A 27635-nucleotide genomic window follows, 5' to 3' on the forward strand; every position below is an offset into this window, starting at 1 on the left:
TCATTATTTTTAAAAGATTACAGAATAGATGACAGCCTTATGATAAATGCCTCAGTCTTCCTTTAGCTCTCAAAAGAACAGAAATCCAACCAAAGGAAATCTCCATAAGCAAAATGAACAAATGTGAAACCCTCAAACTGCACACCCTTATAAATGCATACTAACATCCCATCCAAGAAAGCAAAAATCTATGAGGATGACCCATTTCACCAAAAGACAGAGGCGCTATTCGTCTTCCACCACCACCTCCCTACCAACCAAAAAAAGAAAATTCTATCTTCACTATGATAGCTCATCTCAAAAATGTCCACTGGAGCTCAAGTTGTACCAGAGGTATTAGAAGAGAGCTGAGCTTCCACCACAAAGCTCTGCTTCTGGTTGCAATAATAGTCAACAGGAAAGAATTAGGTGTTGTTTGAGCATTCAGATGTATTCTTTGTTTTGTCCTTTGGGGCACAAAACTACAGCAGCATTACGTAAATTCTCTTTCCACTCCATTTTAAACCCACACTTGGAGGCAACTTGGTTCAAAGCGTGTTCAGTAGACATATCTGCTGTCTGTTAATAATGGAAACACTTTGATCTCAGCTGGTCATCCAAAGCAAAACTCCACAGACTGTCTCTTCCACTTCATCAGGATTAGAAACTTTCCCAGTGACAGATGTGTAAAAGACAGAAAATGCTGAAGATAACAAAAGCATATTGCCCTTCAATTTATTTTTAATCAACAATTTAGGCTGTAAAGTTTGCTAAGAAAGTCTGCCTATTATGAATGCCTATAGTTCTGGTAACTGATATATTTTTAGAAGGATTTTAAAGATGGATGTAAGGTTATTATGCCAAACAGAAACCTGATTTTCACATAATTAATTTAAAGTGAAATACTATTTCTTATGCGAATATTTAACTTGATGCTTGTCATTTCAATTTGCCTCTGGTTAAAGGTCCTCCCACGTCTCCTGAGAGGCTCACATACACAGAGAGGACGAAGTCCACTATTACCCTTGACTGGAAAGAGCCCCGCAGTAATGGTGGCAGCCCCATCCAAGGCTATATCATTGAAAAACGGCGTCACGACAAACCTGACTTTGAAAGAGTTAACAAACGACTCTGCCCAACCACATCTTTTCTGGTTGAAGATCTTGATGAGCACCAAATGTATGAATTCCGTGTCAAAGCTGTCAACGAAATTGGCGAAAGTGAACCATCCCTGCCTCTGAATGTGGTCATACAAGATGATGAAGGTGTGCAATCTGAGCATGATTTTAGGGCACTTGATGTGCTGCCTTTATCTTAGAGGTTGAGCAAACATCCCTTATGGTTTTTTTGTTTTTCTCTTCCTTTCCCTTCTCATTGCAGTGCCTCCAACTATTAAGTTGCGCCTGTCTGTTCGAGGAGACACTATCAAAGTTAAGGCGGGAGAGCCCGTTAACATCCCTGCAGATGTGACAGGCCTTCCAATGCCTAAGATTGAGTGGTCCAAGAATGAAACTGTGATCGAAAAGCCCACCGATGCACTTAAGATAACTAAGGAAGAAGTATCCCGGAGTGAGGCAAAGACGGAGCTTATCATTCCCAAAGCAGTGCGGGAAGACAAAGGCACTTACACGGTTACTGCTTCCAATCGCCTGGGCTCAGTGTTCCGAAACGTTCATGTGGAAGTATATGGTAAGGGACCTGTTTTCTCAGATCAAAATGAAGCCCAAGGTCTTCTTTTGAAAGAATTGTCTTCTCATTCCCATTCTCCTCTCTTTGTTCCTTTCCAGATCGTCCATCACCACCAAGAAATCTTGCTGTTACTGACATTAAAGCTGAATCCTGCTACTTGACATGGGATGCCCCTCTAGACAACGGTGGCAGTGAAATCACCCATTATATCATTGACAAACGTGATGCAAGCAGGAAGAAAAGTGAATGGGAGGAAGTCACCAACACTGCTGTAGAGAAGAGATATGGGGTAAACTAAATATTTTCTTGTACCCATTAAAAAGACATGACCCTAAATTAACACCCTTCTGGCAAAACCTTAGAATTTAATGATTAAACTCAAAACTGCACATGAAAAGATTTATTGTAATTTTTAGCACCATGCACATTAGGCCACTCAGTAAATACTATTTGGTAAGCCAATTCTCTTTTATTTGAGAGATCCACTACTAGGTACAAGAGACACATATTCTTATTTTTAAATGCTTTCTTCACATTTGAGTCTATGTATTTTCAAACTATATATTTACTTGATTTTATAGATTTTCATAATCTTGCTTACCAAAATAACTTGAATTTTAAAATAGTAAAATCAACATTAAGTATGTTGTTTTTAAGAAATCATTATTCATCTGATTTCTAGGTCTGGAAACTTATCCCCAATGGTCAGTACGAGTTCCGAGTTAGGGCAGTGAATAAATATGGAATCAGTGATGAGTGCAAATCAGATAAAGTGGTCATTCAAGATCCCTTCCGCCCTCCTGGACCTCCAGGAAAACCAAAAGTTCTGGAGCGCACAAAAGGGTCGATGCTAGTGAGCTGGACTCCTCCTCTGGACAACGGCGGTTCTCCAATTACTGGCTACTGGCTGGAGAAGAGAGAAGAGGGAGGTGCCTACTGGTCACGTGTTAGCCGAGCACCGATAACCAAAGTGGGATTGAAAGGCGTGGAATTTAACGTTCCCCGCTTGACTGAAGGTGTTAAATACCAGTTCAGAGCAATGGCAATAAATGCCGCAGGAGTTGGCCCTCCCAGTGAACCATCAGATCCAGCTGTTGCAGGAGATCCTATCTGTAAGTACACTCCCATTTCTGGAGTTTACAAAGAGCAAAACCACTAAAGGGATAATTCTGCTCTTAGATTTCTTGTATTTTTCTATGCCAAATTACTTATTAAAGTAAAAATTCCATACTTAAAGTATCAGAAGTACATTTATGTGCATATACATATATATACATATATATACTACACACACATACATAAAAGCATATAGTTTTTAAGTTGTTGATTTAAGCCTAGTATTTATGAGTAATCACTTATGATTACTCATGATAAAGACCCTGGACTATAAGCTCCTCTCTGCTCCCATACCTTAAATAAACTCCTATCCCATTAGACACAATGGAAATTATCTCCATCTCTAAACAGACCCTGTAGCTGGAGTTCAACCAAAAGTAAAATGTTAACTTTTCAATAATATATATTGATCAAAGATACAAGATTCTAAAGCACAGTCCATGAGGTCAAAGAAAAGAAAGAAAATTCTTCTGAAAGATCTATTTAACAGATCAATTCAAAAAATAAAATACCAGGGCCTTAATGATTAATTATATTTGCTATATATCTGATAGAGATTCTCTGTAGGAAAAAAAATTCAGCTATTTGTTAAGAAGAAGATTTAAAATAATCTAAGTTCTTTATATGGAGCATATATATAAAATGCAATATTCATTCATTCAGCAAGCTAGTATTGAACATGTGCTATGTACAAGGAATAGTACTACGCACTAGAGAGGAAGAGCCAGGGTTAAAAAGACTTTCTATAATTGTGAAGCACTGTCAGAAATGTAAAAGATTGTTAAGTAATTATTATAGACATCAACCTCGTCCCTACAGGGCATACAATTATTTTGTGTTCAGACGTTTACCAACCAATGATGAAATAATTTTTTTTATTTTAAAGTAAATTAAATTTTGCAGTCTCTTCAAAGGGATCTTAAAATTAAAATAGCTTTTCACCAATTGTGTATAACAGAATACAGATCTAAAGATTTTGTAGTCTTTTTAATCCCAGTTAGTTGCTTGCTTTCTTTTCACGTTAATGCTAAATAAAAAGAGATTATTTCTTATATTCTCTTCTCTAGAAGGTAATTTGTTATTTTGGAGTCCCTATTTTAGTATTTAGTAGATTAAATCTAGCATTCCATTGGCTTCACAATTTGATATACTTTTTTTTTTTTTTCTTATTAGATCCACCTGGGCCACCCTCTTGCCCAGAGGTCAAAGATAAAACAAAGTCCAGCATCTCACTGGCATGGAAACCTCCAGCCAAAGATGGTGGCAGTCCAATCAAAGGATACATTGTAGAAATGCAAGAAGAAGGTAGTACTGACTGGAAAAAAGTAAATGAGCCCGACAAACTACTGACTACCTGTGAATGTGTGGTGCCAAACCTGAAAGAACTCAGGAAGTACAGATTCAGAGTGAAAGCTGTCAATGAAGCTGGTGAATCTGAACCAAGTGATACAACTGGAGAGATTCTTGCCACTGATATTCAAGGTAGTAGTCCTTCATTGCATTTGTGTTCAGTTGATCTGATTACGTAAGTAACTTGCTGAAGATATGTCAATTACTTTTTTGAAAAAGGTAAGCTAAATCCTGTTATGTTATTCATGGTATTACAGAGCCACCAGAAGTTTTTATTGACATTGGAGCACAAGACTCTCTGGTTTGTCAAGCTGGCTCCCAAATTAGGATTCCTGCTGTCATCAAGGGACGCCCAACACCAAAATCATCTTGGGAATTTGATGGAAAGGCAAAGAAGGCAGTGAAGGTAAAAAAATATATATATTTAATTTTCTGTGTCTCCCACTGAATCACTCTAAGGTATATTTACAATGCAACTATCTTCTTTTCTAACAGGATGGAGTTCATGATGTACCTGAGGATGCACAGGTAAGAAGAAAGCAATTTAGATATAGTGGACTGCAGTACTGCTTTTATTTCATCTGATGTATGACTACTATTTTCTTTGTATAGGTGGAGACTGCTGAAAACTCATCGGTCATTATTATTCCGGAATGCAAACGATCTCATTCAGGCAAATACAGCATCACAGCCAAGAATAAAGCAGGACAGAAGACAGCGAATTGTAGAGTTAAAGTCATGGGTAAGAAAAACTTTAAAAGTGACCATAGAGGGGATCCCTGGGTGGCTCAGCAGTTTGGTGCCTACCTTTGGTCCAGGGCGTGATGCTGGAGTCCCGGGATCAAGTCCTACGTGGGGCTCCCCGCATGGAGCCTGCTTCTCCCTCCTCCCTCTCTCTATCACAAATAAATAAACAAATCTTTAAAAAATAAAATAAAATAAAAGTGACCATAGAATAAGAACCAATTACTTTAAACAAAGTGACATTCCTTATATTGTGATTTGCATCCAACAGATGTACCAGGGCCGCCCAAAGATCTGAAAGTCAGTGACATCACAAGGGGTAGTTGCAGACTCACATGGAAGATGCCAGATGATGATGGAGGAGACAGGATCAAGGGCTATGTTATAGAGAAAAAGACTATTGATGGAAAAGCCTGGACTAAAGTCAATCCAAACTGTGGAAGCACCTCATTTGTGGTTCCTGATCTCATCTCTGAACAGCAATATTTCTTCCGGGTGCGTGCAGAAAACCGTTTTGGTATTGGTCCACCCGTAGAAACCATTCAGAGGACCACGGCCAGAGATCCAATATGTAAGTGTCTTCATCTGAGATTAAAATAGTTTCTCAAATTTGAACTATATAATTTTAAACAATACCTAATACTTCTTTTCCTATTTTTAAAGATCCTCCTGACCCCCCTATTAAACTCAAGATCGGTCTCATAACAAAGAACACAGTACACCTATCATGGAAACCCCCAAAGAATGATGGGGGCTCCCCTGTCACCCACTATATTGTTGAGTGCCTTGCATGGGACCCGACTGGGACAAAGAAAGAAGCGTGGAAACAGTGCAACAAGCGTGACGTAGAAGAACTGGAATTTACTGTTGAAGACCTCATAGAGGGTGGGGAATACGAATTCAGGGTCAAGGCTGTCAATGCTGCAGGAGTCAGCAAACCTTCAGCCACTGTTGGCCCCGTGACTGTCAAAGACCAGACGTGTAAGTACCAACATATTAACAGAGATGGTCCCCTTTATGAGTGCCTTCGTACAAATTTAATATTAGCCCAAAATAAAAAGAGAAATATCTGTATGTCAGGAGGCTACTGTGAGTTGAGCATATTAACCACTCATTCCTTCAACTTCTGCAGAATTAACACATTTCCTTACATGTGACCTTTCCCTTATTTGGAAGAGATGCTGTTTGGAATTTCCTCACTGTAATTTTCCGCATGATCCTCAGAAAGGGGAAGAGAGTAAACAGTTATTTGCTCAGCAACTGCTGAGACCCATTTATCTTCACAATCAAGTTTCCTTTTCTCTATTTAAGGAAAAGATACATCCGTTTTAATAGATAAACATGAATAGGCAAATATGGTAATAATTCTTCCTCCGTGATTGTTACCATCCCTACTGCTGTGTGTGTGTTCGGATCGTTCTTCTAAAATCTGGAGGGGGTTGTAATCACTACCCTCTTTGCATATTCTTCTACTAGATTCATGGAAAATTGCTTTGCCTCTACTAGCAGTTATATTTCTTAAAAAAGGGAGTCCCTCTCAGAATAAAAATAGTAAGTCCTCTCATAACTCTGCATATTTAAGGGAATATGCATACATATTAAAGGGACTATCATGAAAGAATTCCTAAGCCTAAGCTACTATAATCTCCACTTCTCTCTGCCCCCTTTTCAGGATCTACACTCATAGTAACACCAGGTGAGAGAGAGGCAATAGCTGATACATAGCCACGTGTAGGTCCACTAAAGCATGATGACTACATGTACCTGCTCTCCAAGCTGGTATAAATCAGTTGAAGTCAAATCCATTCTTCATATTGGGCTACACAGCCTGCCTATAGGAGATGCAAATAGCTTTGTAGGTGCTATAAATTCTACTTTCTGTCCCTAGTGACCACCATTTTTTTTTAATAATCTAGGCCCACCTTCAATTGAGCTAAAAGAATTCATGGAGGTTGAAGAAGGAACAGATGTTAACATTGTGGCCAAAATTAAGGGTATGCCATTCCCGACACTCACCTGGTTTAAAGCGCCTCCAAGGAAGCCTGATAAGAAAGAACCTGTTGTCTATGACACCCACGTCAACAAACTGGTAGTGGATGATACCTGCACGTTAGTTATTCCACAGTCTCGCAGGAGTGACACTGGCTTATATACCATCACAGCTGTGAATAATCTGGGAACGGCATCGAAGGAGATGAGACTGAATGTCCTCGGTAAACACAGCATGGCTTTCTAAAACTACATGTCTCTCTGTTCCTAAATATACTATTTGGCTTTAAAATCATCCTTCTAATTTTTTTTCCCTTTCTTCAACCATTTTAGGTCGTCCTGGCCCTCCAGTGGGACCAATAAAGTTTGAAAATATTTCAGCAGATCAAATGACATTATCTTGGCTTCCACCTCTAGATGATGGTGGGTCTAAGATTACAAACTATGTAATTGAGAAGAGAGAAGCTAACAGGAAGACATGGGTGCATGTCTCCAGTGAACCTAAAGAGTGCACGTACACAATTCCCAAATTGCTAGAAGGCCATGAATATGTATTCCGAATCATGGCCCAGAATAAATTTGGTGTTGGGGAGCCTCTTGACAGTGAACCTGAAACAGCAAGAAACCTATTCTGTAAGTAGGGCGTGTTTTACGTATAAAATCACTCTTATCTGTTGTTTTTCATAATTTCTTATAAATCAACATGATTTCTTTTTCATAGCTGTCCCTGGACCACCAGATAAACCCACAGTTAGCAGTGTGACTCGCAACTCCATGACTGTCAACTGGGAAGAGCCAGAATATGATGGAGGCTCTCCTGTAACAGGATACTGGCTAGAAATGAAAGACACCACTTCAAAGAGATGGAAGAGAGTTAACCGAGATCCTATCAAAGCCATGACTTTGGGTGTTTCTTATAAGGTGACGGGTCTTATTGAAGGCTCTGATTATCAATTCCGTGTGTATGCAATCAACGCTGCTGGTGTGGGTCCAGCAAGTCTGCCATCAGACCCAGTGACTGCTAGGGATCCAATTGGTAAGCCATGAAACCATTTCTTCCCCGCCCCCCAAAGTGCCATGGAGAAGTCAAGAATACTAATATATACTGGTTCTTTCCAGCCCCTCCTGGTCCTCCAATTCCCAAAGTCACGGACTGGACTAAATCATCTGTGGATTTAGAGTGGTCTCCGCCACTGAAAGATGGTGGATCCAAAGTAACTGGATACATTGTTGAATATAAAGAAGAAGGAAAAGAAGAATGGGAACAGGTGACTAACACTTGGCATTCTGGAAATATATTATGAATAAACTAAAAGTGTAGCAGTTATTCTGAGTCCCATTAATTTCTATTTGTATTTTTTATTAAGAAATGAGAAAAAAGCAGAAATTTAATCAAAAGTTATATTGTCATTAGTAAAATACAGTTCCTGGCAAGACATTTCATTCAGGGTTTCCCTGTAATATCTGATCCCCAAAACTTAAATTGGCAACAATTTTCCCGAAGTAGTTAAATATGCTGTTGGCTATACTTCAGAAAGCCATTAAAATAAGAAGCTACAAAGAACTGAATGCATGTGATCCTTCTCTAGGGTAAAGATAAAGAAGTGAGAGGAACAAAGCTTGTTGTGACAGGGTTAAAAGAAGGAGCTTTCTACAAATTCAGAGTTAGAGCAGTCAACATTGCTGGCATTGGAGAACCTGGAGAAGTGACAGATGTCATTGAAATGAAGGACAGAATTGGTAATTATTTACACTTCTATTATTTTATCAACATTTGTGTTTTGGATTGGCCGTGAAAATCACATCTGTAATTTTCAATTGTGTTCCAGTGTCACCTGACCTTCAGCTAGATGCCAGTGTCAGAGACAGAATTGTGGTCCATGCTGGAGGGGTGATCCGGATCATCGCCTATGTGTCCGGAAAACCTCCTCCAACTGTCACCTGGAACATGAATGAGAGAGCTTTACCTCAGGAAGCTACCATTGAGACCACAGCCATTAGCTCCTCCATGGTCATCAAGAATTGCCAGAGGAGCCACCAAGGGGTCTATTCTCTTCTCGCCAAGAATGCAGGAGGAGAAAGAAAGAAGACAATTATCGTTGATGTATTAGGTAAATACCTTTAATTTGTCCATGCAGCTTTTAAAAATAACATTTTTACTTCATCTACAAGCAAAGCTATGTTATAATAAAACTATTACAAATATTTTGGAAAATAAGAAAAATCATCCACAATCCCACTGACCACTATTTGCATTTAAAAAGATTTCCTCCTGGGTTTTTTGTCCTATACATATTTTATATTGTTGTACTCCTATACAGTTTTTTTATGTTGCCTTTTTATATGACATTAAAAAGTCATGTTTTTATGCTATATAAAAGCAGTTCTTTATAACAAGTTTTTATATTGCCTTTTATATAACATGCCACCATAAGCACTTACTATGTTTTATATAGTTTTCTTGAAACTTTCCTGCAAATGTACGTGAATACCTAATCATTTGCTAAGATTGATCAATTCTTATTTGCTAATTTTCATAATAAGGCAAAAATCTCTGTGAAGGGTTTCAGTATTCTAATTGAAATAGTCACATTCAGTTATAAATATTGCATTTCTAGTCACTGAATACAGAGGTAAACTCTGCAAGGCTTTTTCATGCCTCTTGATGGCTGCTCTATTCCAGTGATTTGCTCAAAAAGTAAAGCCAGCCCACTCAGATTTTTCTCTCAGCACATCTCTAAGCCCAACCATACTCCAAACAAGGAGTTGTTATGTGAAAATAACTGGTTCTCTATTGAACATAACTATAATGCTATATAAATTTGTTATGTTTTCATTAAAATGAAAATGGCATGAGGAAAAAGATCTCATTGAGCCAACAGTCCCACAAGCTTTTAGGTTACTTTCAAGCTTCTAAACACACTTTGTTTTAACTTAAGAATCGGTACACTTTCAAGGTTAAATGCTAACCCTCCCAAAGTTCCCTCTGAGATTTGGGAACCCCTGTGCTGCTTATTGATTCGCTAGTCACCTAGAAAAACTCTCTCCCCCTGTCCCTTCTGGAGAGTAAACTAGACACAAAAAGTAGCCATGCCACCCCTCACCCCTTGTCCTGTCTCCTCCTGTTCATTCTCCTTCCAGCAGCCCCCTCCTATCTGATTTACAAATTACAAAAAAAAAAAAAAACACCTATATACGTAAATGTATAAATATACACGTTATGTATACATACACACATTACTACTCCTTTAGCTTCTACTAAAGCAGTGGCAAACAGTAATTATTATAAACATACTTCATTTAAAAACATGGTTGAATATAGATGACGATGGGGAGAAAAAAACAGACACAAAATCTTATATTTTTGTCTCATTTTTAAAAACAGAGGGTAACAAATATTGAGCCCTGTTATTCATTGAAAACAAACAACTAGAAATTGTTTCTTCTTATTTCCAGATGTGCCAGGTCCTGTTGGAATACCATTCCAGGCTCACAACCTAACCAATGACTCCTGCAAACTGACATGGTTTTCTCCAGAAGATGATGGAGGCTCTCCAATCACCAATTATGTCATTGAAAAGCGCGAATCTGACCGCAGAGCATGGACCCCTGTGACATATACAGTTACCCGACAAAATGCTACTGTCCAGGGTCTCATTCAAGGGAAAGCCTACTTTTTCCGAATTGCAGCAGAAAATAGTGTTGGCATAGGCCCATTTACTGAGACACCAACTGCACTCGTAATCAGAGATCCAATAAGTAAGTGCAAGTTGAAACAATTTCATCATTTAATAAAAGAGTATGGTGACAAAATAGGTGCATAGATGCCAAACGTTTCATTCCTTTGACAAGCATTCAGTAGACAAATGCTCAATACCTGATGTTGGTAGTATTTGAATGTGATTGTGAAAGACATTATGGGAATATAGGATTTTTCAAATCCTTCCATATATGCTACACATTTTTAATTTCCCACTCAATGGCATAAATATGACATATTTTCCTAACTCTAAAACTACTAACTCTGGAGAACTTAAATTATTTGGCCTCAACGAACCTCTATTTGCTTATCTATCAAAAATTAGACTAAGTTCTATGATGAGAGCCTTCTACTAATCAAAGCAAATAATTTAATGTTTAAGTGCAATCTTCAAAAAGTATCATTCACTATTTATTATCATGTACTACTTTTTAACATGATACTTTTTTCATTGTAATTCTGTATTTTACTTGCAGCTGTACCAGAGCGTCCTGAAGACCTGGAAGTCAAAGAAGTTACTAAAGATTCCGTTACTTTGACTTGGAACCCTCCTAAATATGATGGTGGATCAGAAATTATTAACTATGTCCTAGAAAGCCGTCTCATTGGAACTGAGAAGTTCCACAAAGTTACAAAGGACAACTTGCTTAGCAGGAAATACACTGTTAAAGGCTTGAAAGAAGGTGATACCTATGAGTACCGTGTCAGCGCCGTGAATATTGTTGGACAAGGCAAACCATCGTTTTGTACCAAGCCAATCACTTGCAAGGATGACCTGGGTATGTGGCTGATGCAATTCATACTTTGAAAACTTGTACGCTTATAGATTTACCATAAGACACGAGTAAAACTGACTTGCCTTTATAATTAAAATTTTAGCTCCTCCAACGCTTGACCTCGACTTCAGAGACAAGATCACGATTCGGGTTGGTGAAGCTTTTGCCCTCACTGGCCGTTACTCAGGCAAACCAAAACCAAAAGTTTCTTGGTTCAAAGATGAAGCTGACGTGCTAGAAGATGATCGCACTCACATAAAGACCACTCCAACGACACTTGCCCTGGAGAAGATCAAGGCCAAACGTTCAGATTCTGGCAAATACTGTGTGGTTGTGGAGAACACTACAGGCTCTAGGAAAGGTTTCTGTCAAGTCAATGTTGTTGGTAAGTATCATTTAGCAAAAAGAATAGATACTCCGTTCTTTCCAAAGCAGAAGTGGAAATAACATCTTGGGCTGTGATTTTTTTTTTTTTTTTTCTGCAGACCGTCCTGGACCACCAGTAGGACCGGTTATTTTTGATGAAGTGACCAAAGATTACATGGTTATCTCTTGGAAGCCACCTTTAGATGATGGAGGCAGTGAAATTACCAATTACATTATTGAGAAGAAGGAGGTGGGCAAAGACATTTGGATGCCTGTGACATCTGCAAGTGCTAAAACAACATGCAAAGTTTCTAAACTTCTTGAAGGAAAGGATTATATTTTCCGGATCCATGCTGAAAATCTGTATGGAATAAGTGATCCTCTGGTGTCTGATTCAATGAAAGCGAGAGATCGTTTCAGTATGCATTACATTTCTTTTTAGTGATTCAGTGTTTAATGTCGTTCATAGGAAAAATTACATTTCTAACACACTCTACTAATGTTTGTTGTAGGGGTTCCTGATGCACCTGACCAGCCAATTGTTACCGAAGTTACCAAAGACTCTGCATTAGTAACCTGGAACAAACCAAATGATGGAGGAAAGCCCATCACAAACTACATCCTGGAAAAGAGGGAAACTATGTCTAAACGATGGGCTAGAGTTACCAGAGAGCCCATCCATCCATACACTAAGTTCAGGGTTCCTGATCTTCTAGAAGGGTGTCAATATGAATTCCGGGTTTCTGCAGAAAATGAAATCGGTATTGGAGATCCCAGCCCTCCATCCAAGCCAGTCTTTGCTAAAGATCCAATTGGTAAAATATTAAAGCATTCATTCAGTTTTCACATTATCCAACTTTATTTTCGGCTATATTCTAACTCCTTTTTGTTTCTTCTTTTATTACATAGCTAAACCAAGTCCACCCGTCAATCCTGAAGCAATTGATACAACATGTAATTCAGTTGATCTAACTTGGCAGCCACCACGTCATGATGGTGGGAGCAAGATTCTGGGTTATATTGTTGAGTACCAGAAAGTTGGAGATGAAGAGTGGAAGAGAGCCAATCACACTCCCGAGTCATGTCCTGAAACTAAATATAAAGTCACTGGCCTTCGGGATGGTCAGACCTATAAGTTCAGAGTAATGGCAGTCAACGAAGCGGGTGAATCGGATCCAGCTCATGTTCCCGAGCCAGTGCTCGTAAAAGACAGACTTGGTGAGTAAAATCTTCTCAGCTGTAATAGCGAAAAAGATAGGTGTCTCATTGTGTAAGCTACATTGTAAAATACATTAACAAATCAAATCTGAAAGCACTATTTGCTTTATTCTAGAACCCCCTGAGTTGATTCTTGATGCCAACATGGCAAGAGAACAACACATAAGGGTTGGTGACACTCTAAGACTTAGTGCCGTCATCAAAGGCGTGCCATTCCCGAAAGTAACTTGGAAAAAAGGAGACAGAGAGGCTCCAACTAAAGCAAGAATTGATGTTACTCCGGTTGGTAGCAAGCTTGAAATTCGTAATGCTGCCCATGAAGATGGTGGAATTTATTCTTTAACTGTGGAGAATCCAGCTGGCTCGAAAACTGTCTCAGTGAAAGTACTCGTGCTAGGTACAAACTTTCATACTTATTTTTAATATGTTATTACATGAAATACATAAGTTTTGATACATTTTGAGCTGTTACCTGGATTAAATGACTTATTATAACTTCATTATTTAACACTTTCAGATAAGCCGGGGCCACCTAGAGATCTGGAAGTCAGTGAAATTAGGAAAGATTCTTGTTACCTTACTTGGAAGGAACCACTAGATGATGGTGGTTCTGTTATTACAAATTATGTGGTTGAGAGGAGAGATGTTGCCAGTGCCCAGTGGTCACCTCTTTCAACTACTTCGAAGAAAAAGAGTCACTTAGCTAAACACCTTAATGAAGGCAATCAATATCTCTTCCGAGTAGCTGCCGAAAACCAGTACGGACGTGGTCCTTTTGTTGAAACACCCAAACCCATCAAGGCTCTGGATCCTCTACGTAAGTTGCTTTCTCTGGATACAAAAGTTTTCTCTGACAGTCTTTGAGAATATTATTCATTTATCATAACTTCTTCTTTTGAAAAGATCCCCCAGGGCCACCCAAAGACTTACACCATGTAGATGTCGACAAGACTGAAGTCTCCCTTGTTTGGAATAAGCCCGATCGTGATGGTGGCTCCCCGATCACTGGCTATTTGGTGGAATACCAAGAAGAGGGCACCGAAGACTGGATTAAGTTCAAGACTGTGACAAACTTAGAGTGTGTTGTTACTGGACTGCAACAAGGAAAGACCTATAGATTCCGTGTAAAAGCTGAAAATATTGTGGGTCTTGGTCTCCCTGACACAACTATCCCAATAGAATGTCAAGAAAAGCTAGGTAACTTTTGGACTGGCGTTTTTATTCCTTTTTTAAAGTCATGTTGGGAATGTTCAGATTGTGGAAAACCAAAAATCTAATTTTATCTCATGTTCACTTTCCAGTGCCTCCGTCTGTGGAGCTGGATGTGAAATTGATTGAAGGCCTCGTGGTAAAAGCTGGAACCACTGTCAGGTTCCCTGCCATCATAAGAGGTGTACCCGTTCCCACTGCAAAGTGGACAACTGATGGCACTGAGATTAAAACAGATGAACACTACACAGTTGAAACGGACAGCTTCTCATCAGTGCTTACCATTAAGAACTGCTTACGGAGAGATACTGGGGAATATCAAATCACAGTTTCCAATGCAGCTGGCAGCAAAACAGTAGCGGTACATCTTACTGTTCTTGATGTTCCTGGTCCACCAACAGGCCCTATTAATATTCTGGATGTTACCCCTGAGTACATGACTATCTCGTGGCAGCCACCTAAGGATGACGGGGGAAGCCCTGTGATAAATTATATTGTTGAGAAACAAGACACAAGGAAAGACACATGGGGTGTTGTTTCATCAGGAAGCAGTAAGACAAAGCTGAAAATTCCACATCTGCAAAAAGGCTGCGAATATATTTTCCGAGTCAGAGCAGAGAATAAGATGGGTGTTGGTCCTCCCCTTGACTCCACGCCTACTGTTGCTAAACATAAGTTCAGTCCTCCATCTCCTCCTGGGAAGCCGGTAGTTACTGACATTACTGAAAACGCTGCAACGGTGTCTTGGACTCTGCCAAAGTCTGATGGTGGCAGTCCAATAACTGGTTACTATGTGGAGCGTCGAGAAATAACTGGCAAATGGGTGAGAGTCAACAAAACACCTATTGCTGACCTGAAGTTTAGAGTGACTGGACTGTATGAGGGAAACACATATGAATTTAGGGTTTTTGCTGAAAATCTTGCAGGACTAAGCAATCCATCCCCAAGTTCTGACCCAATAAAAGCTTGCCGGCCCATCAAACCACCCGGACCACCTATTAATCCTAAACTGAAAGACAAGACCAAAGAAACAGCTGACTTGGTGTGGACAAAGCCTCTCAGTGATGGTGGCAGCCCCATTCTAGGCTACGTAGTGGAATGTCAGAAGCCTGGTACCACACAGTGGAATAGGATTAATAAAGATGAACTCATTAGGCAGTGTGCCTTTAGGGTACCTGGACTAATTGAAGGAAATGAGTACAGATTCCGTATAAAAGCAGCTAATATTGTGGGGGAGGGAGAGCCAAGAGAACTAGCAGAATCTGTGATTGCAAAAGACATCCTTCATCCTCCAGAAGTAGAACTTGATGTTACTTGTCGTGATGTTATTACCGTTAGGGTGGGCCAAACTATCCGCATTCTTGCTCGAGTCAGAGGCAGACCTGATCCAGACATAACTTGGTCCAAGGAAGGCAAAGTATTGGTCCGAGAAAAGCGGGTTGACATAATTCAAGACCTACCTCGTGTTGAGTTACAAATTAAAGAAGCTGTTAGAGCTGATCATGGCAAATATATTATCTCAGCTAAGAATAGCAGTGGGCATGCCCAAGGTTTCACCATTGTTAATGTTCTTGACAGACCTGGGCCTTGCCAGAACTTAAGGGTTAGCAATGTTACCAAAGAGAACTGCACAATTTCTTGGGAAAACCCACTAGATAATGGTGGCTCAGAAATAACAAATTTCATAGTGGAATATCGCAAACCAAACCAGAAAGGCTGGTCAATTGTTGCCTCAGATGCCACTAAGCGATTAATTAAGGCCAACCTCTTAGCCAACAATGAATACTATTTCCGAGTTTGTGCAGAGAATAAAGTAGGTGTTGGACCAACCATTGAAACGAAAACTCCAATTCTGGCCATTAACCCTATTGATAGGCCAGGTGAGCCTGAAAACCTTCACATCGCGGATAAAGGAAAGACGTTTGTCTATCTCAAGTGGCGGCGGCCCGATTATGATGGTGGTAGCCCAAATCTGTCCTATCATGTTGAGAGGAGGCTGAAGGGCTCTGATGACTGGGAAAGAGTGCATAAAGGAAGCATTAAAGAAACCCATTACATGGTTGACAAATGTGTTGAAAACCAGATTTATGAGTTCAGAGTGCAAACAAAGAATGAAGGTGGGGAAAGTGACTGGGTGAAGACAGAGGAAGTTGTTGTGAAGGAAGACCTACAGAAACCAGTACTTGATCTGAAGTTAAGCGGTGTGCTAACAGTCAAAGCAGGGGACACCATTAGACTGGAGGCAGGTGTTAGAGGCAAACCATTCCCAGAAGTTTTATGGACCAAAGACAAAGACGCGACAGACTTAACAAGATCACCAAGGGTCAAGATTGATACCAGCGCTGATTCATCCAAATTCTCTCTTACTAAAGCAAAGCGAAGCGATGGTGGTAAATACGTGATTACAGCGACTAACACGGCTGGCAGTTTTGTGGCCTATGCCACTGTCAATGTTTTAGATAAGCCTGGTCCTGTAAGAAATCTGAAAATTACAGATGTGTCCAGTGATCGGTGTACTATTCGCTGGGATCCACCAGAGGATGATGGTGGCTGTGAAATCCAAAATTATATTCTAGAGAAATGTGAGAGTAAGAGAATGGTTTGGTCCACCTATTCTGCTAATGTCTTAACTCCTGGTACTACAGTAACACGTCTCATAGAAGGAAATGAATATATTTTCAGAGTCCGTGCAGAAAATAAAATAGGCACAGGGCCTCCAACAGAAAGTAAACCGGTCATTGCAAAAACCAAATATGACAGACCTGGTCGCCCGGATCCCCCAGAAGTCACCAAAGTAAGCAAAGAAGAGATGACTGTGGTTTGGAATCCACCTGAATATGATGGTGGAAAATCCATCACAGGATACTTTTTGGAGAAAAAGGAAAGGCATTCAACACGATGGGTCCCTGTTAACAAGAGTGCGATCCCTGAGAGACGTCTCAAAGTACAGAACCTCCTCCCAGGACATGAATATCAGTTCCGTGTCAAGGCAGAAAATGAAATTGGAATCGGAGAACCAAGCTTGCCCTCAAGGCCAGTGGTGGCAAAAGACCCCATAGGTATGATGTTCTTGCTTTTTCTGATATCACACCAAATCTTAATCTCAAAAACAGAGGTATTAGATAAATAAGTTAAATCCATGACATTGAAACTTTACCTTAGCAGGTATTTTTCTACATAGATCTTTTACCAAATCACCTAAGATGTACAAACAATGGTAGATTCTAATTTTATGAAGGAAAATAAGGATTCAGTGATGGAGAAATTGAATGTCCTATCTTTGATTAACTGAGAGTGGACTACATAAAACTACACATTGGAATATCACTAGTAGGAGTTAATGACCGGTAAATTCATTCTTACGTAATTTATTTTCAGAACCACCTGGTCCACCAACCAATCTCAAAGTGGTTGACACAACCAAAAGTTCCATAACTCTTGGATGGGGAAAACCAGTGTATGATGGAGGTGCACCAATAATTGGTTATGTTGTGGAAATGAGACCAAAACGAGAAGATACATCACCTGACGAAGGCTGGAAAAGGTGTAATGCTGCAGCACAACTTGTTCGCATGGAGTTCACTGTTACCAGCTTGGATGAAAACCAGGAATATGAGTTCAGGGTGTGTGCCCAAAACCAAGCTGGCATTGGGCGCCCTGCAGAACTAAAGGATGCTATTAAACCTAAAGAAATCCTAGGTGAGACCCTATTTTATCATGGGACTCATTCACTCTACACTTCTCACATGACTCTCTCATGTTCTGAAAAGTCAACTAATGGTTTTCATGTCATTTGCAGAACCTCCTGAGATTGATTTGGATGCCAGCATGAGGAAACTGGTCACAGTGAGAGCAGGATGCCCTATTCGACTATTTGCCATAGTGAGAGGACGACCAGCTCCTAAAGTCACATGGCGAAGAGTGGGTATTGACAACGTGGTCAGAAAAGGACAAGTTGATCTGGTTGACACCATGGCCTTCCTTGTCATCCCCAATTCTACCCGTGATGACTCAGGAAAATATTCCTTGACGCTTGTGAACCCAGCAGGAGAAAAGGCCGTGTTTGTGAATGTCAGAGTATTAGGTGGGTGACTAATGAGTTCCTTCTTCTCCTTCAAAAACACATTAGTTAATAATAAGGCCAAGGAGACACATGTATCTGATGGTGTGGCTCTTCACAGATACTCCTGGACCTGTGACTGATTTAAAAGTTTCGGATGTCACAAAAACCTCATGCCACATTTCCTGGGCCCCTCCTGAGAATGATGGTGGGAGCCAAGTGACACATTATATCGTGGAGAAGCGTGAAGCAGAGAGAAAGACGTGGTCGACCGTTAACCCAGAAGTCAAGAAAACGAGCTGCCAAGTCACCAATCTCGTCCCTGGGAACGAGTACTACTTCAGAGTAACTGCTGTCAATGAGTATGGCCCTGGTGTGCCAGCAGATGTCCCCAAACCAGTGCTTGCATCAGATCCTCTGTGTAAGTTCTATCCGTTTTCCTCCTCTTAACTCCAGTCTCCTACTTTAGCAAGGTCAAGATACGGACACATTTTAATCTACCACACCAAAAGGGCTTTAATTTGTAGAGACCCAAACAGTACAAATGAATATCTAACTGACTCATTAAAGACTTTTTAAATCTGCCCCATCCTGTTACTATTCACTTTCACCACACTGAGCTACAGTTTCCACATGCTTCAAAGCAAGTGGCATACTCAAACATTTTGGTGTAGTAACAAAGGGATTTGATTAGTTTACCTGGACAGTTCTTCAAAATCACATTTTTCTTCTAGGTGAGCCGGATCCTCCAAGGAAACTAGAAGTTACTGAAATGACAAAGAACAGTGCTACGTTAGCCTGGTTACCTCCCCTGCGTGATGGAGGTGCTAAAATCGATGGCTACATCATAAGTTACAGAGAAGAGGAACAGCCTGCAGATCGCTGGACAGAGTACTCAGTGGTAAAAGATCTCAGCCTGGTCGTCACTGGCCTAAAGGAAGGAAAGAAGTATAAATTTAGAGTAGCGGCCAGAAATGCTGTTGGAGTCAGTTTGCCAAGAGAAGCTGAAGGAGTATATGAGGCCAAAGAACAGCTGTGTAAGTGGCCACTGTCTCATTGTAACACGTGATAAAAGTTTTTCTTTTGACATAGAGACTGAACACTCATATTCTCTATTTGGTTCAATCTTACTCTTTAAAAAAAAAATATTAGCTGTAATGCAAAGATTAATTCCAACCTACTGATGGGTTGCCACCTACCGTTTAAGAAACACTAGTATAGGTCTCCACCAGAGGAAATTTCACCTCCCCTCAAACGTAATGAATTTTCATTTTGCTTTTAGTGCCTCCAAAGATCCTTATGCCAGAGCAAATTACTATTAAGGCTGGGAAGAAACTCCGAGTTGAAGCCCACGTGTATGGAAAGCCCCATCCAGTCTGTAAATGGAAAAAAGGAGAAGATGACGTCGTCACTTCCAGCCACCTGGCAGTGCACAAAGCAGACACTTCTTCAATCCTGATCATTAAAGATGTTACTAGGAAAGATAGTGGTTACTACAGCCTCACTGCAGAGAACAGTTCCGGGACAGACACTCAAAAAATCAAAATTATCGTCATGGGTAGGTTAAACATTAGACAAATGGCTATCTAAATATGAAGATCAGAAGCATTTTTTCCTCTCAAATCCCTGTTCTTATGTTTCTTTCTCTTGGTTTATGCAGATGCTCCTGGGCCCCCTCAGCCTCCATTTGACATTTCTGACATAGACGCTGATGCTTGCTCCCTGTCATGGCACATCCCTCTGGAGGATGGAGGCAGTAACATCACCAATTACATAGTAGAGAAATGTGACGTGAGCCGAGGTGATTGGGTGACAGCTCTAGCTTCGGTGACAAAAACTTCCTGCAGGATTGGAAAACTGATCCCAGGCCAGGAGTATATCTTCCGAGTCCGTGCTGAAAATCGATTTGGCATTTCAGAGCCTCTCACATCTCCAAAGATGCTAGCTAAGTTCCCATTTGGTAAGGTTTCTTTCAGGGAGAAAAAAAAAATTGTTTTCTTTCCAGTCTGTTACTTACGAAAAACACCTGACATTTCCTTTGACTTCCTCCCCAGGTGTTCCTAGTGAACCAAAGAATGCACGAGTCACTAAAGTCAACAAAGACTGCATATTTGTGGCATGGGACAGACCAGACAGCGATGGAGGGAGTCCCATTACCGGTTATCTGATTGAACGCAAAGAAAGAAACAGTTTGCTCTGGGTGAAAGCTAATGATACTCCTGTCCGGTCACTGGAATATCCTTGTGCCGGCCTTGTAGAAGGTCTTGAGTATTCATTCAGAATCTATGCACTAAACAAAGCTGGATCCAGCCCACCCAGCAAGCCAACAGAATACGTAACCGCAAGAATGCCAGTTGGTAAGTAATTTGTGTTAGCGCTTGTTATGGGAGCATATTTAAATCTTAGAGTCTTTGAAGATTATTCTAAATATTTCTGGGTTATAATGTGAAATATGGAAGTTCGTACCTTCTGCTGTTAAGATAAATGCTGAAAATACCTCTTCTGGTTTTAGATCCTCCTGGAAAGCCTGAAGTTATCGATATTTCCAAGAATACTGTGTCCCTCATCTGGGCTCGTCCAAAACACGATGGAGGCAGCAAAATTATTGGCTATTTTGTAGAAGCTTGCAAACTTCCTGGTGATAAGTGGGTACGGTGCAACACCTCACCTCACCAGATTCCCCAGGAGGAGTACACAGTCACTGGCTTAGAGGAAAATGCTCAGTATCAGTTTAGAGCAATTGCCAAGACCGCAGTAAACATTAGCCAGCCCTCTGAACCTTCTGATCCAGTGACCATCCAGGCAGAAAATGGTAAGATTCTGTTGAGTCTTATAAGCAAAGGTGGAAAGTACTTATAATGTATATTCTTCCTAATTTAATTTTTTTTTTAATTTTTATTTATTTATGATAGTCACAGAGAGAGAGAGAGAGAGGCAGAGACACAGGCAGAGGGAGAAGCAGGCTCCATGCACCGGGAGCCTGATGTGGGATTCGATCCCGGGTCTCCAGGATCGCGCCCTGGGCCAAAGACAGGCGCTAAACCGCTGCGCCACCCAGGGATCCCTTCTTCCTAATTTAAATATACATCACGGGGGTGGGGGGAGTGGTAACCAAGTCAAACGATAGGTACTTTGTATACAGACAACTAAAGATTATGATTATGGAGAATCTTACTGACATGTTAAACTAAAAAAATAGGCACAAAAACTAAGAGGACTATATAATTTCAACTATACATGGGCACAGAGAGGTGACAAGGAAATGTAGCAAATGATAATAGTGAAAATTTAAGGATGTTGGAATTACAGAAGATATTTATTTTTTCTTTATATTTTTAGCATTATCAAACTTCTACATTAAACCTATATTATTTTAAGATTTTATTTATTGAGAAAGAGAGAGAGGAAGAGCACAAGTGGGGGAAGGGGAGAGAGAGAGAGAATCTCAAGCAGGCTCCTCCCTGAGCATGGAGCCTGATGCTGTGCTTGATGTCATGACCCCAAGATCACAACCTGAGCTGAAATCAAGAGTCAGCTGCTTAACTGACTAAAATCACCCAGGCACCCCTAAATATATTATTTTATAATAAATGTTATTTGTAAAAATCTCATCTTGAAAGAGACTGAGCATTATGAATTTCCTACTTTTATTAATAAGAATGATACAATGTCGCTTTGCTTAAATTAAAATCCTTATCTTCTCTCTTTCCAGTTCCTCCCAGGATAGACCTGAGTGTGGCTATGAAATCTTTGCTTACCGTGAAAGCTGGGACTAATGTTTGCCTGGATGCTACTGTTTTTGGTAAACCAATGCCAACAGTCTCTTGGAAGAAGGAGGGCACACTCCTGAAACCATCAGAAGGCATAAAGATGGCCATGCAGCGGAACCTGTGCACCCTGGAGCTGTTCAGCGTGAACAGAAAGGACTCAGGCGACTATACCATTACTGCCGAAAATTCAAGCGGCTCCAAATCAGCCACAATTAAGCTTAAAGTGTTAGGTAACTAAAGTGCTTATTTAGAATTTGATGTTCTACTTTGGTTAATGTGATGTAATAGAATTTACAAAATCCTATGTGAGAAAAGATACATACCCTGATGTATCTTTTGTAATGAGAGACTTATTCTCATCACAGGGCAATGGCATTTTAGAGCTGAAAAGAGCATTAGAAGTCCAGTTACAAAGCTTACATATAAGGAAATTAAGACTCTGAAAAACTATGTACCTTTGAAGGTCATATAGGAACTTAATGATAATAGAAAGACTGCAGCCAGGTCTCCAGACCTCCAATCTACTCATTCCCCATTTCACATGTGTTAGTGAAAGACTTCACTTGCCTTTCTTATTCTCTCTCAGATAAACCAGGTCCTCCAGCATCTGTTAAAATCAACAAAATGTATGCAGATCGTGCAATGCTTTCTTGGGAACCTCCTCTTGAAGACGGAGGCTCAGAAATCACCAACTATATTATTGACAAACGTGAAACAAGCAGACCCAACTGGGCACAGGTCTCGGCGACTGTGCCCATCACCAGCTGCAGCGTGGAGAAACTTATAGAGGGCCATGAGTATCAGTTCCGAATTTGTGCTGAGAATAAATATGGAGTGGGGGATCCAATCTTCACGGAACCAGCAGTTGCTAAGAACCCATATGGTAGGAATGTTTTCCTCTAGTTTTTCATTTTATTTTTTTTAAAGGTTACCTGTTAGAAGGGCATATTAACTTTTCGATCAATCTCTGCAGACCCACCTGGGCGCTGCGATCCTCCTGTTATTAGCAACATAACCAAAGATCACATGACAGTCAGCTGGAAACCACCAGCAGATGATGGCGGCTCACCTATCACTGGCTACTTGGTAGAAAAGAGAGAAACCCATGCAGTTAACTGGACTAAAGTCAACAGGAAACCTGTTATAGAAAGAACAATAAAAGCAACAGGTCTCCAAGAAGGCACTGAATACGAGTTCCGAGTTACAGCTATAAATAAGGCTGGACCAGGGAAACCCAGTGATGCATCCAAAGCTGCTTATGCCCAGGACCCTCTGTGTAAGTTTTCGTGAAAGAGTCCCATTTCTTATGTAATAATCAACCCTGAACAACCACCAATGAGATTTTAATGACATTTTTCGGTTACTTCTCCTCAGATCCTCCTGGCCCACCAGCTTTTCCCAAAGTATACGATACCACCCGCAGCTCCGTGAGTCTATCGTGGGGCAAGCCAGCCTATGACGGTGGTAGCCCTATCATTGGTTACCTTGTCGAAGTAAAACGAGCTGACTCTGATAACTGGGTGAGGTGCAATTTACCACAGAAGCTACAGAAAACCCGCTTCGAGGTTACTGGCCTAATGGAAAACACAGAATATCAGTTCCGTGTGTATGCTGTTAATAAGATTGGATACAGCGACCCCAGTGATGTGCCAGACAAACACTGTCCCAAGGACATCTTAAGTAAGTGTCTATGACCACGAGAAATAGAGTTTTTCTCATTGGTCATATAATAAAAGGCAGGACAGAAGTCCCTTATGTAGATTTGTTTATTTATGAGCATTAGAGTTGGCAGCTCTCAGAGTACATTGAAGGAGAGCTGGGTTGGTACTTTAAGGTATTGTATACGGACCAAATGGAATGCAGGCTTATCTGCGGCTCTGAAAAGCCTTTCATGCTTGCATGAGAACTCGTGTCTTCAAAAGAATATGGAATATAGGAATTTAAGTCTGAAAATAAAGAGGTTTTGTTTTTTTTTTAAACTAACGTAGTGAGCTACTTGGCATTCTAATGGGTTTTTTTTTTCCTCTTCTAATCCACCCCTCTCTTCATAAGTATGTAATTGTAGGCTCTCCATCCTAATTTCCCTTCTCATCATTTCTTCTATTTGCTTATTTCCCATAACCATTTCTTCTTTTATTTTGAATTATTTGGTATTATACTTCACCCCCTATGTATTATTCTTCCCATGATGAAATAAAGAAAGAGAGAATATAGAGCAGAGAGTCTTTACTGGATCTAGAAAAGAAAAACAAGAATGAAAGAGAGCCAAGAATCAATTATCTACATTTAACATACAGAGTTTGAGAGTGTGGAAGGTTCGTGAGAAGAGGAAGAGAGGAGGTACAGATCCTTCAGGGAAAAGTTGTTCTAGCCTGTAGGAGAAGTAGAATGTTGGAAGATGGATAGAGTACTGAAATAGTTGACAAAAGTTTTGAGGATCATACTAAGAATTTTTTAAAGACCAAGAAATCAGTTCTGGAAAAGAACCTTACTTCAGGAGTGATGAGGCTAGTCCTTGGAAATACACCTGACCATTAAATTATTAACTTTGAACAGTTCCACCTGAGGGAGAACTCGATGCTGATTTGAGGAAAACACTCATACTACGTGCCGGAGTTACAATGAGACTGTATGTACCAGTAAAAGGACGTCCACCTCCAAAGATAACTTGGTCTAAGCCAAATGTCAATCTAAGAGAAAGGATTGGACTTGACATAAAATCAACAGACTTTGACACTTTCTTGCGCTGTGAAAATGTGAACAAATATGATGCAGGAAAATATATCTTGACTCTGGAGAACAGCTGTGGTAAAAAGGAATACACCATCGTAGTGAAAGTGCTTGGTAAGTCTATTTGAAGAAAACAATCGTATGTTAAAAATGTGGTCTGTGTATTTTTTATATATTCATTTCTCATTTACCCACGATTTGTCCAGATACTCCTGGGCCACCTGTCAATGTCACTGTTAAGGAAATATCCAAAGACTCTGCTTATGTTACCTGGGATCCTCCCATTATTGATGGCGGAAGTCCCATCATAAACTATGTGGTAGAAAAACGTGATGCAGAGAGGAAGTCCTGGTCTACGGTGACAACTGAGTGCTCAAAAACAAGCTTCAGAGTGTCCAACTTGGAGGAGGGAAAATCCTACTTCTTCAGGGTGTTTGCTGAAAATGAGTATGGCATTGGTGATCCTGGTGAAACACGTGATGCCGTCAAAGCTTCCGGTAAGCAAATGAGCTACTACCCCATCATTTTGAGTGACCTCTTACCTTGGTTTTCTGAGGCTTACACTTACCATTTCTCCTTTGCTTTAGAAACTCCTGGACCAGTTGTGGACCTGAAAGTGATATCCGTAACTAAGTCGTCCTGTAACATTGGCTGGAAAAAGCCTCGCAGTGATGGTGGAAGTCGAATTATTGGATATGTAGTGGATTTCCTGACTGAGGATAATAAGTGGCAACGTGTTATGAAATCATTAAGCTTACAGTACTCCGCAAAAGATTTGACTGAAGGCAAGGAATATACCTTCAGAGTGAGTGCTGAGAATGAAAATGGAGAAGGAACCCCAAGTGAAATCACTGCTGTGGCAAAGGATGATATTGGTAAGTCGTTAGCCACGCATCTTTATAAATTTCCTTTTATTGTCATCAAAAATGCACTCTTGAGCCCACTCACTGGCTTCTATTTTAAAGAAATCCTTTTAAAAATTTTAATGATCTAAAGAAATTGATTATCTGGTCTGAAAAATGAGAATAATTCATCTGTGCTATTTAACAGTGGCTCCTGACCTTGACTTAAAGGACATACCTGATTTGTGCTACTTGGCTAAAGAAAACAGCAACTTCCGTCTTAAGATCCCCATAAAGGGCAAGCCAGCTCCATCAGTATCCTGGAAGAAAGGGGAAGATCCTCTAGCAACTGACACAAGAGTCAGTGTCGAGTCCACTGCCGTTAACACAACTCTTGTGGTACACGACTGCCAAAAATCTGATGCTGGGAAATACACAATCACGCTGAAGAATGTTGCCGGCACCAAGGAAGGAACTCTCTCTATAAAAGTTGTTGGCAAGCCTGGCATCCCCACAGGACCGATCAAATTTGAAGAAGTCACAGCAGAAGCCATAACCTTAAAGTGGGGTCCTCCAAAGGATGATGGAGGTTCTGAGATCACCAACTATATCCTAGAGAAGAGAGATTCTGTAAACAACAAGTGGGTGACGTGTGCCTCAGCTGTCCAGAAAACCACCTTCAGAGTAACCAGACTTCACGAGGGCATGGAATATACCTTCAGGGTCAGTGCCGAAAATAAATATGGTGTAGGAGAAGGCCTGAAATCAGACCCAGTTGTTGCTAAACATCCATTTGGTAAGTATCCCAGAGTCAGAAAACACAAAGCGAAATATGTTTTTGAGGAAGTGCCCTACTCCTAAATCTTGCATCATTTACTCTTTCCCAGATGTGCCTGATGCTCCCCCACCTCCTAATATCGTGGAAGTCAGACATGATTCGGTATCTCTAACTTGGACTGACCCCAGGAAAACCGGTGGCTCCCCAATTACAGGTATTTAATTTGCTCTAATCCTATAGCTTCTACATTAGTGTTTCTTCTAAATCTTCCTCCCTGAAAAGACGCTGAATGTATGCTCTTAATTTATAGCACTACCCACACAGATGGTAACGTTTTTGCCTTTCAGTACATCAAGCATGAATTAAGCTCATACTTGATTTCAATGAAAATCTCCTAATAGTTAATAAGAAAAGTCTTTCTGAGTGACATCTATTTTTGTAAGTTAGAATTTTTCAACAGAAGGTGGAATAAATGCATAGATTCCAAGAGAAAAGAAAATAGTCCTTAGCTAAAAAAGTGTAGATGCTATCAAGAATGACTATTTCTTCCATATTATGTGGAACTATCTGGGCAAAAACATGTATTCAAGAATCAGGTTGGCATTTGTGTTTCCTACCTGAATTGACAAATTCACCGGCTCTATTTTGTAGGGTATCATATTGAATTCAAGGAAAGAAACAGCCTAATGTGGAAGAGAGCTAACAAGACTCCTATCAGGATGAAAGACTTCAAAGTGACAGGATTAACTGAAGGTCTTGAATACGAATTTCGAGTTATGGCAATCAATTTAGCAGGAGTAGGCAAGCCAAGCCTGCCGTCAGAGCCAGTTGTGGCACTTGATCCGATTGGTAAGTCATTACACAAAGAAAGGCCCATGTGTGTGTTCTGCATAAAAAAAAAAAAAAAAAAAAAAAACGCTGGTATTTGACTGGCTTTTTGCTTCATTTTAGATCCTCCTGGCAAACCTGAGGTTATTAATGTAACAAGGAATTCAGTGACCCTCATTTGGACTGAACCCAAATATGACGGTGGTCATAAGCTGACTGGATATATAGTGGAGAAGCGGGATCTACCCTCTAAATCTTGGACGAAAGCCAACCATGTTAATGTCCCAGATTGTGCCTTTACCGTCACTGACCTTGTTGAAGGTGGAAAATATGAATTCAGAATTAGAGCAAAGAATACAGCAGGTGCTATCAGTGCTCCCTCAGAAAGTACAGGAACCGTTATTTGCAAGGATGAATACGGTGAGTCTACT

At 40.3% G+C, this 27635-nt stretch overlaps 1 protein-coding gene and 1 long non-coding RNA gene across 7 annotated transcripts in view; one reads left to right on the top strand and one right to left on the bottom strand.

Moving 5' to 3' along the window:
• TTN (titin) overlaps window positions 1-27635 on the top strand; it is a 274035-nt gene that overhangs the window by 195177 nt on the left and 51223 nt on the right. The window contains exons 263-307 of the mRNA XM_072811094.1: window positions 945-1244; window positions 1360-1668; window positions 1767-1957; window positions 2351-2780; window positions 3958-4266; window positions 4392-4540; window positions 4630-4662; window positions 4747-4876; window positions 5150-5449; window positions 5542-5859; window positions 6795-7091; window positions 7201-7500; window positions 7589-7903; window positions 7987-8135; window positions 8457-8607; window positions 8697-8978; window positions 10324-10626; window positions 11104-11406; window positions 11507-11788; window positions 11889-12188; window positions 12282-12584; window positions 12679-12987; window positions 13103-13384; window positions 13505-13804; window positions 13891-14184; window positions 14289-17255; window positions 17575-17895; window positions 17996-18280; window positions 18378-18677; window positions 18991-19293; window positions 19539-19814; window positions 19917-20216; window positions 20311-20613; window positions 20769-21068; window positions 21969-22256; window positions 22613-22909; window positions 23000-23302; window positions 23401-23706; window positions 24583-24870; window positions 24963-25253; window positions 25344-25631; window positions 25807-26394; window positions 26486-26590; window positions 27028-27225; window positions 27328-27624. Of these exons, the coding sequence (XP_072667195.1) occupies window positions 945-1244; window positions 1360-1668; window positions 1767-1957; window positions 2351-2780; window positions 3958-4266; window positions 4392-4540; window positions 4630-4662; window positions 4747-4876; window positions 5150-5449; window positions 5542-5859; window positions 6795-7091; window positions 7201-7500; window positions 7589-7903; window positions 7987-8135; window positions 8457-8607; window positions 8697-8978; window positions 10324-10626; window positions 11104-11406; window positions 11507-11788; window positions 11889-12188; window positions 12282-12584; window positions 12679-12987; window positions 13103-13384; window positions 13505-13804; window positions 13891-14184; window positions 14289-17255; window positions 17575-17895; window positions 17996-18280; window positions 18378-18677; window positions 18991-19293; window positions 19539-19814; window positions 19917-20216; window positions 20311-20613; window positions 20769-21068; window positions 21969-22256; window positions 22613-22909; window positions 23000-23302; window positions 23401-23706; window positions 24583-24870; window positions 24963-25253; window positions 25344-25631; window positions 25807-26394; window positions 26486-26590; window positions 27028-27225; window positions 27328-27624 (15243 nt within the window). The remainder of the gene's footprint in view (window positions 1-944; window positions 1245-1359; window positions 1669-1766; window positions 1958-2350; window positions 2781-3957; window positions 4267-4391; window positions 4541-4629; window positions 4663-4746; window positions 4877-5149; window positions 5450-5541; window positions 5860-6794; window positions 7092-7200; window positions 7501-7588; window positions 7904-7986; window positions 8136-8456; window positions 8608-8696; window positions 8979-10323; window positions 10627-11103; window positions 11407-11506; window positions 11789-11888; window positions 12189-12281; window positions 12585-12678; window positions 12988-13102; window positions 13385-13504; window positions 13805-13890; window positions 14185-14288; window positions 17256-17574; window positions 17896-17995; window positions 18281-18377; window positions 18678-18990; window positions 19294-19538; window positions 19815-19916; window positions 20217-20310; window positions 20614-20768; window positions 21069-21968; window positions 22257-22612; window positions 22910-22999; window positions 23303-23400; window positions 23707-24582; window positions 24871-24962; window positions 25254-25343; window positions 25632-25806; window positions 26395-26485; window positions 26591-27027; window positions 27226-27327; window positions 27625-27635) is intronic.
• Window positions 12873-27635, bottom strand: part of LOC140624339 (uncharacterized) — an 80345-nt gene continuing 65582 nt past the window's right edge. For 2 of the 6 annotated variants that reach the window (XR_012023830.1, XR_012023829.1), the window contains exons 2-5: window positions 25837-25918; window positions 25325-25366; window positions 18956-19023; window positions 12873-13006 (exon numbers count right to left, since the gene is read on the bottom strand). This is a non-coding gene — a long non-coding RNA (uncharacterized lncRNA). Of the gene's footprint in view, window positions 13007-18955; window positions 19024-20722; window positions 20804-25324; window positions 25465-25836; window positions 25919-27635 lie in introns of those variants that run through there. The other 4 variants (XR_012023831.1, XR_012023828.1, XR_012023827.1 and 1 more) reach the window with 3 other exon arrangements.

The sequence above is a fragment of the Canis lupus genome, chromosome 34 (assembly GCF_048164855.1).
Source record: "Canis lupus baileyi chromosome 34, mCanLup2.hap1, whole genome shotgun sequence".
NCBI lineage: Eukaryota > Metazoa > Chordata > Mammalia > Carnivora > Canidae > Canis > Canis lupus.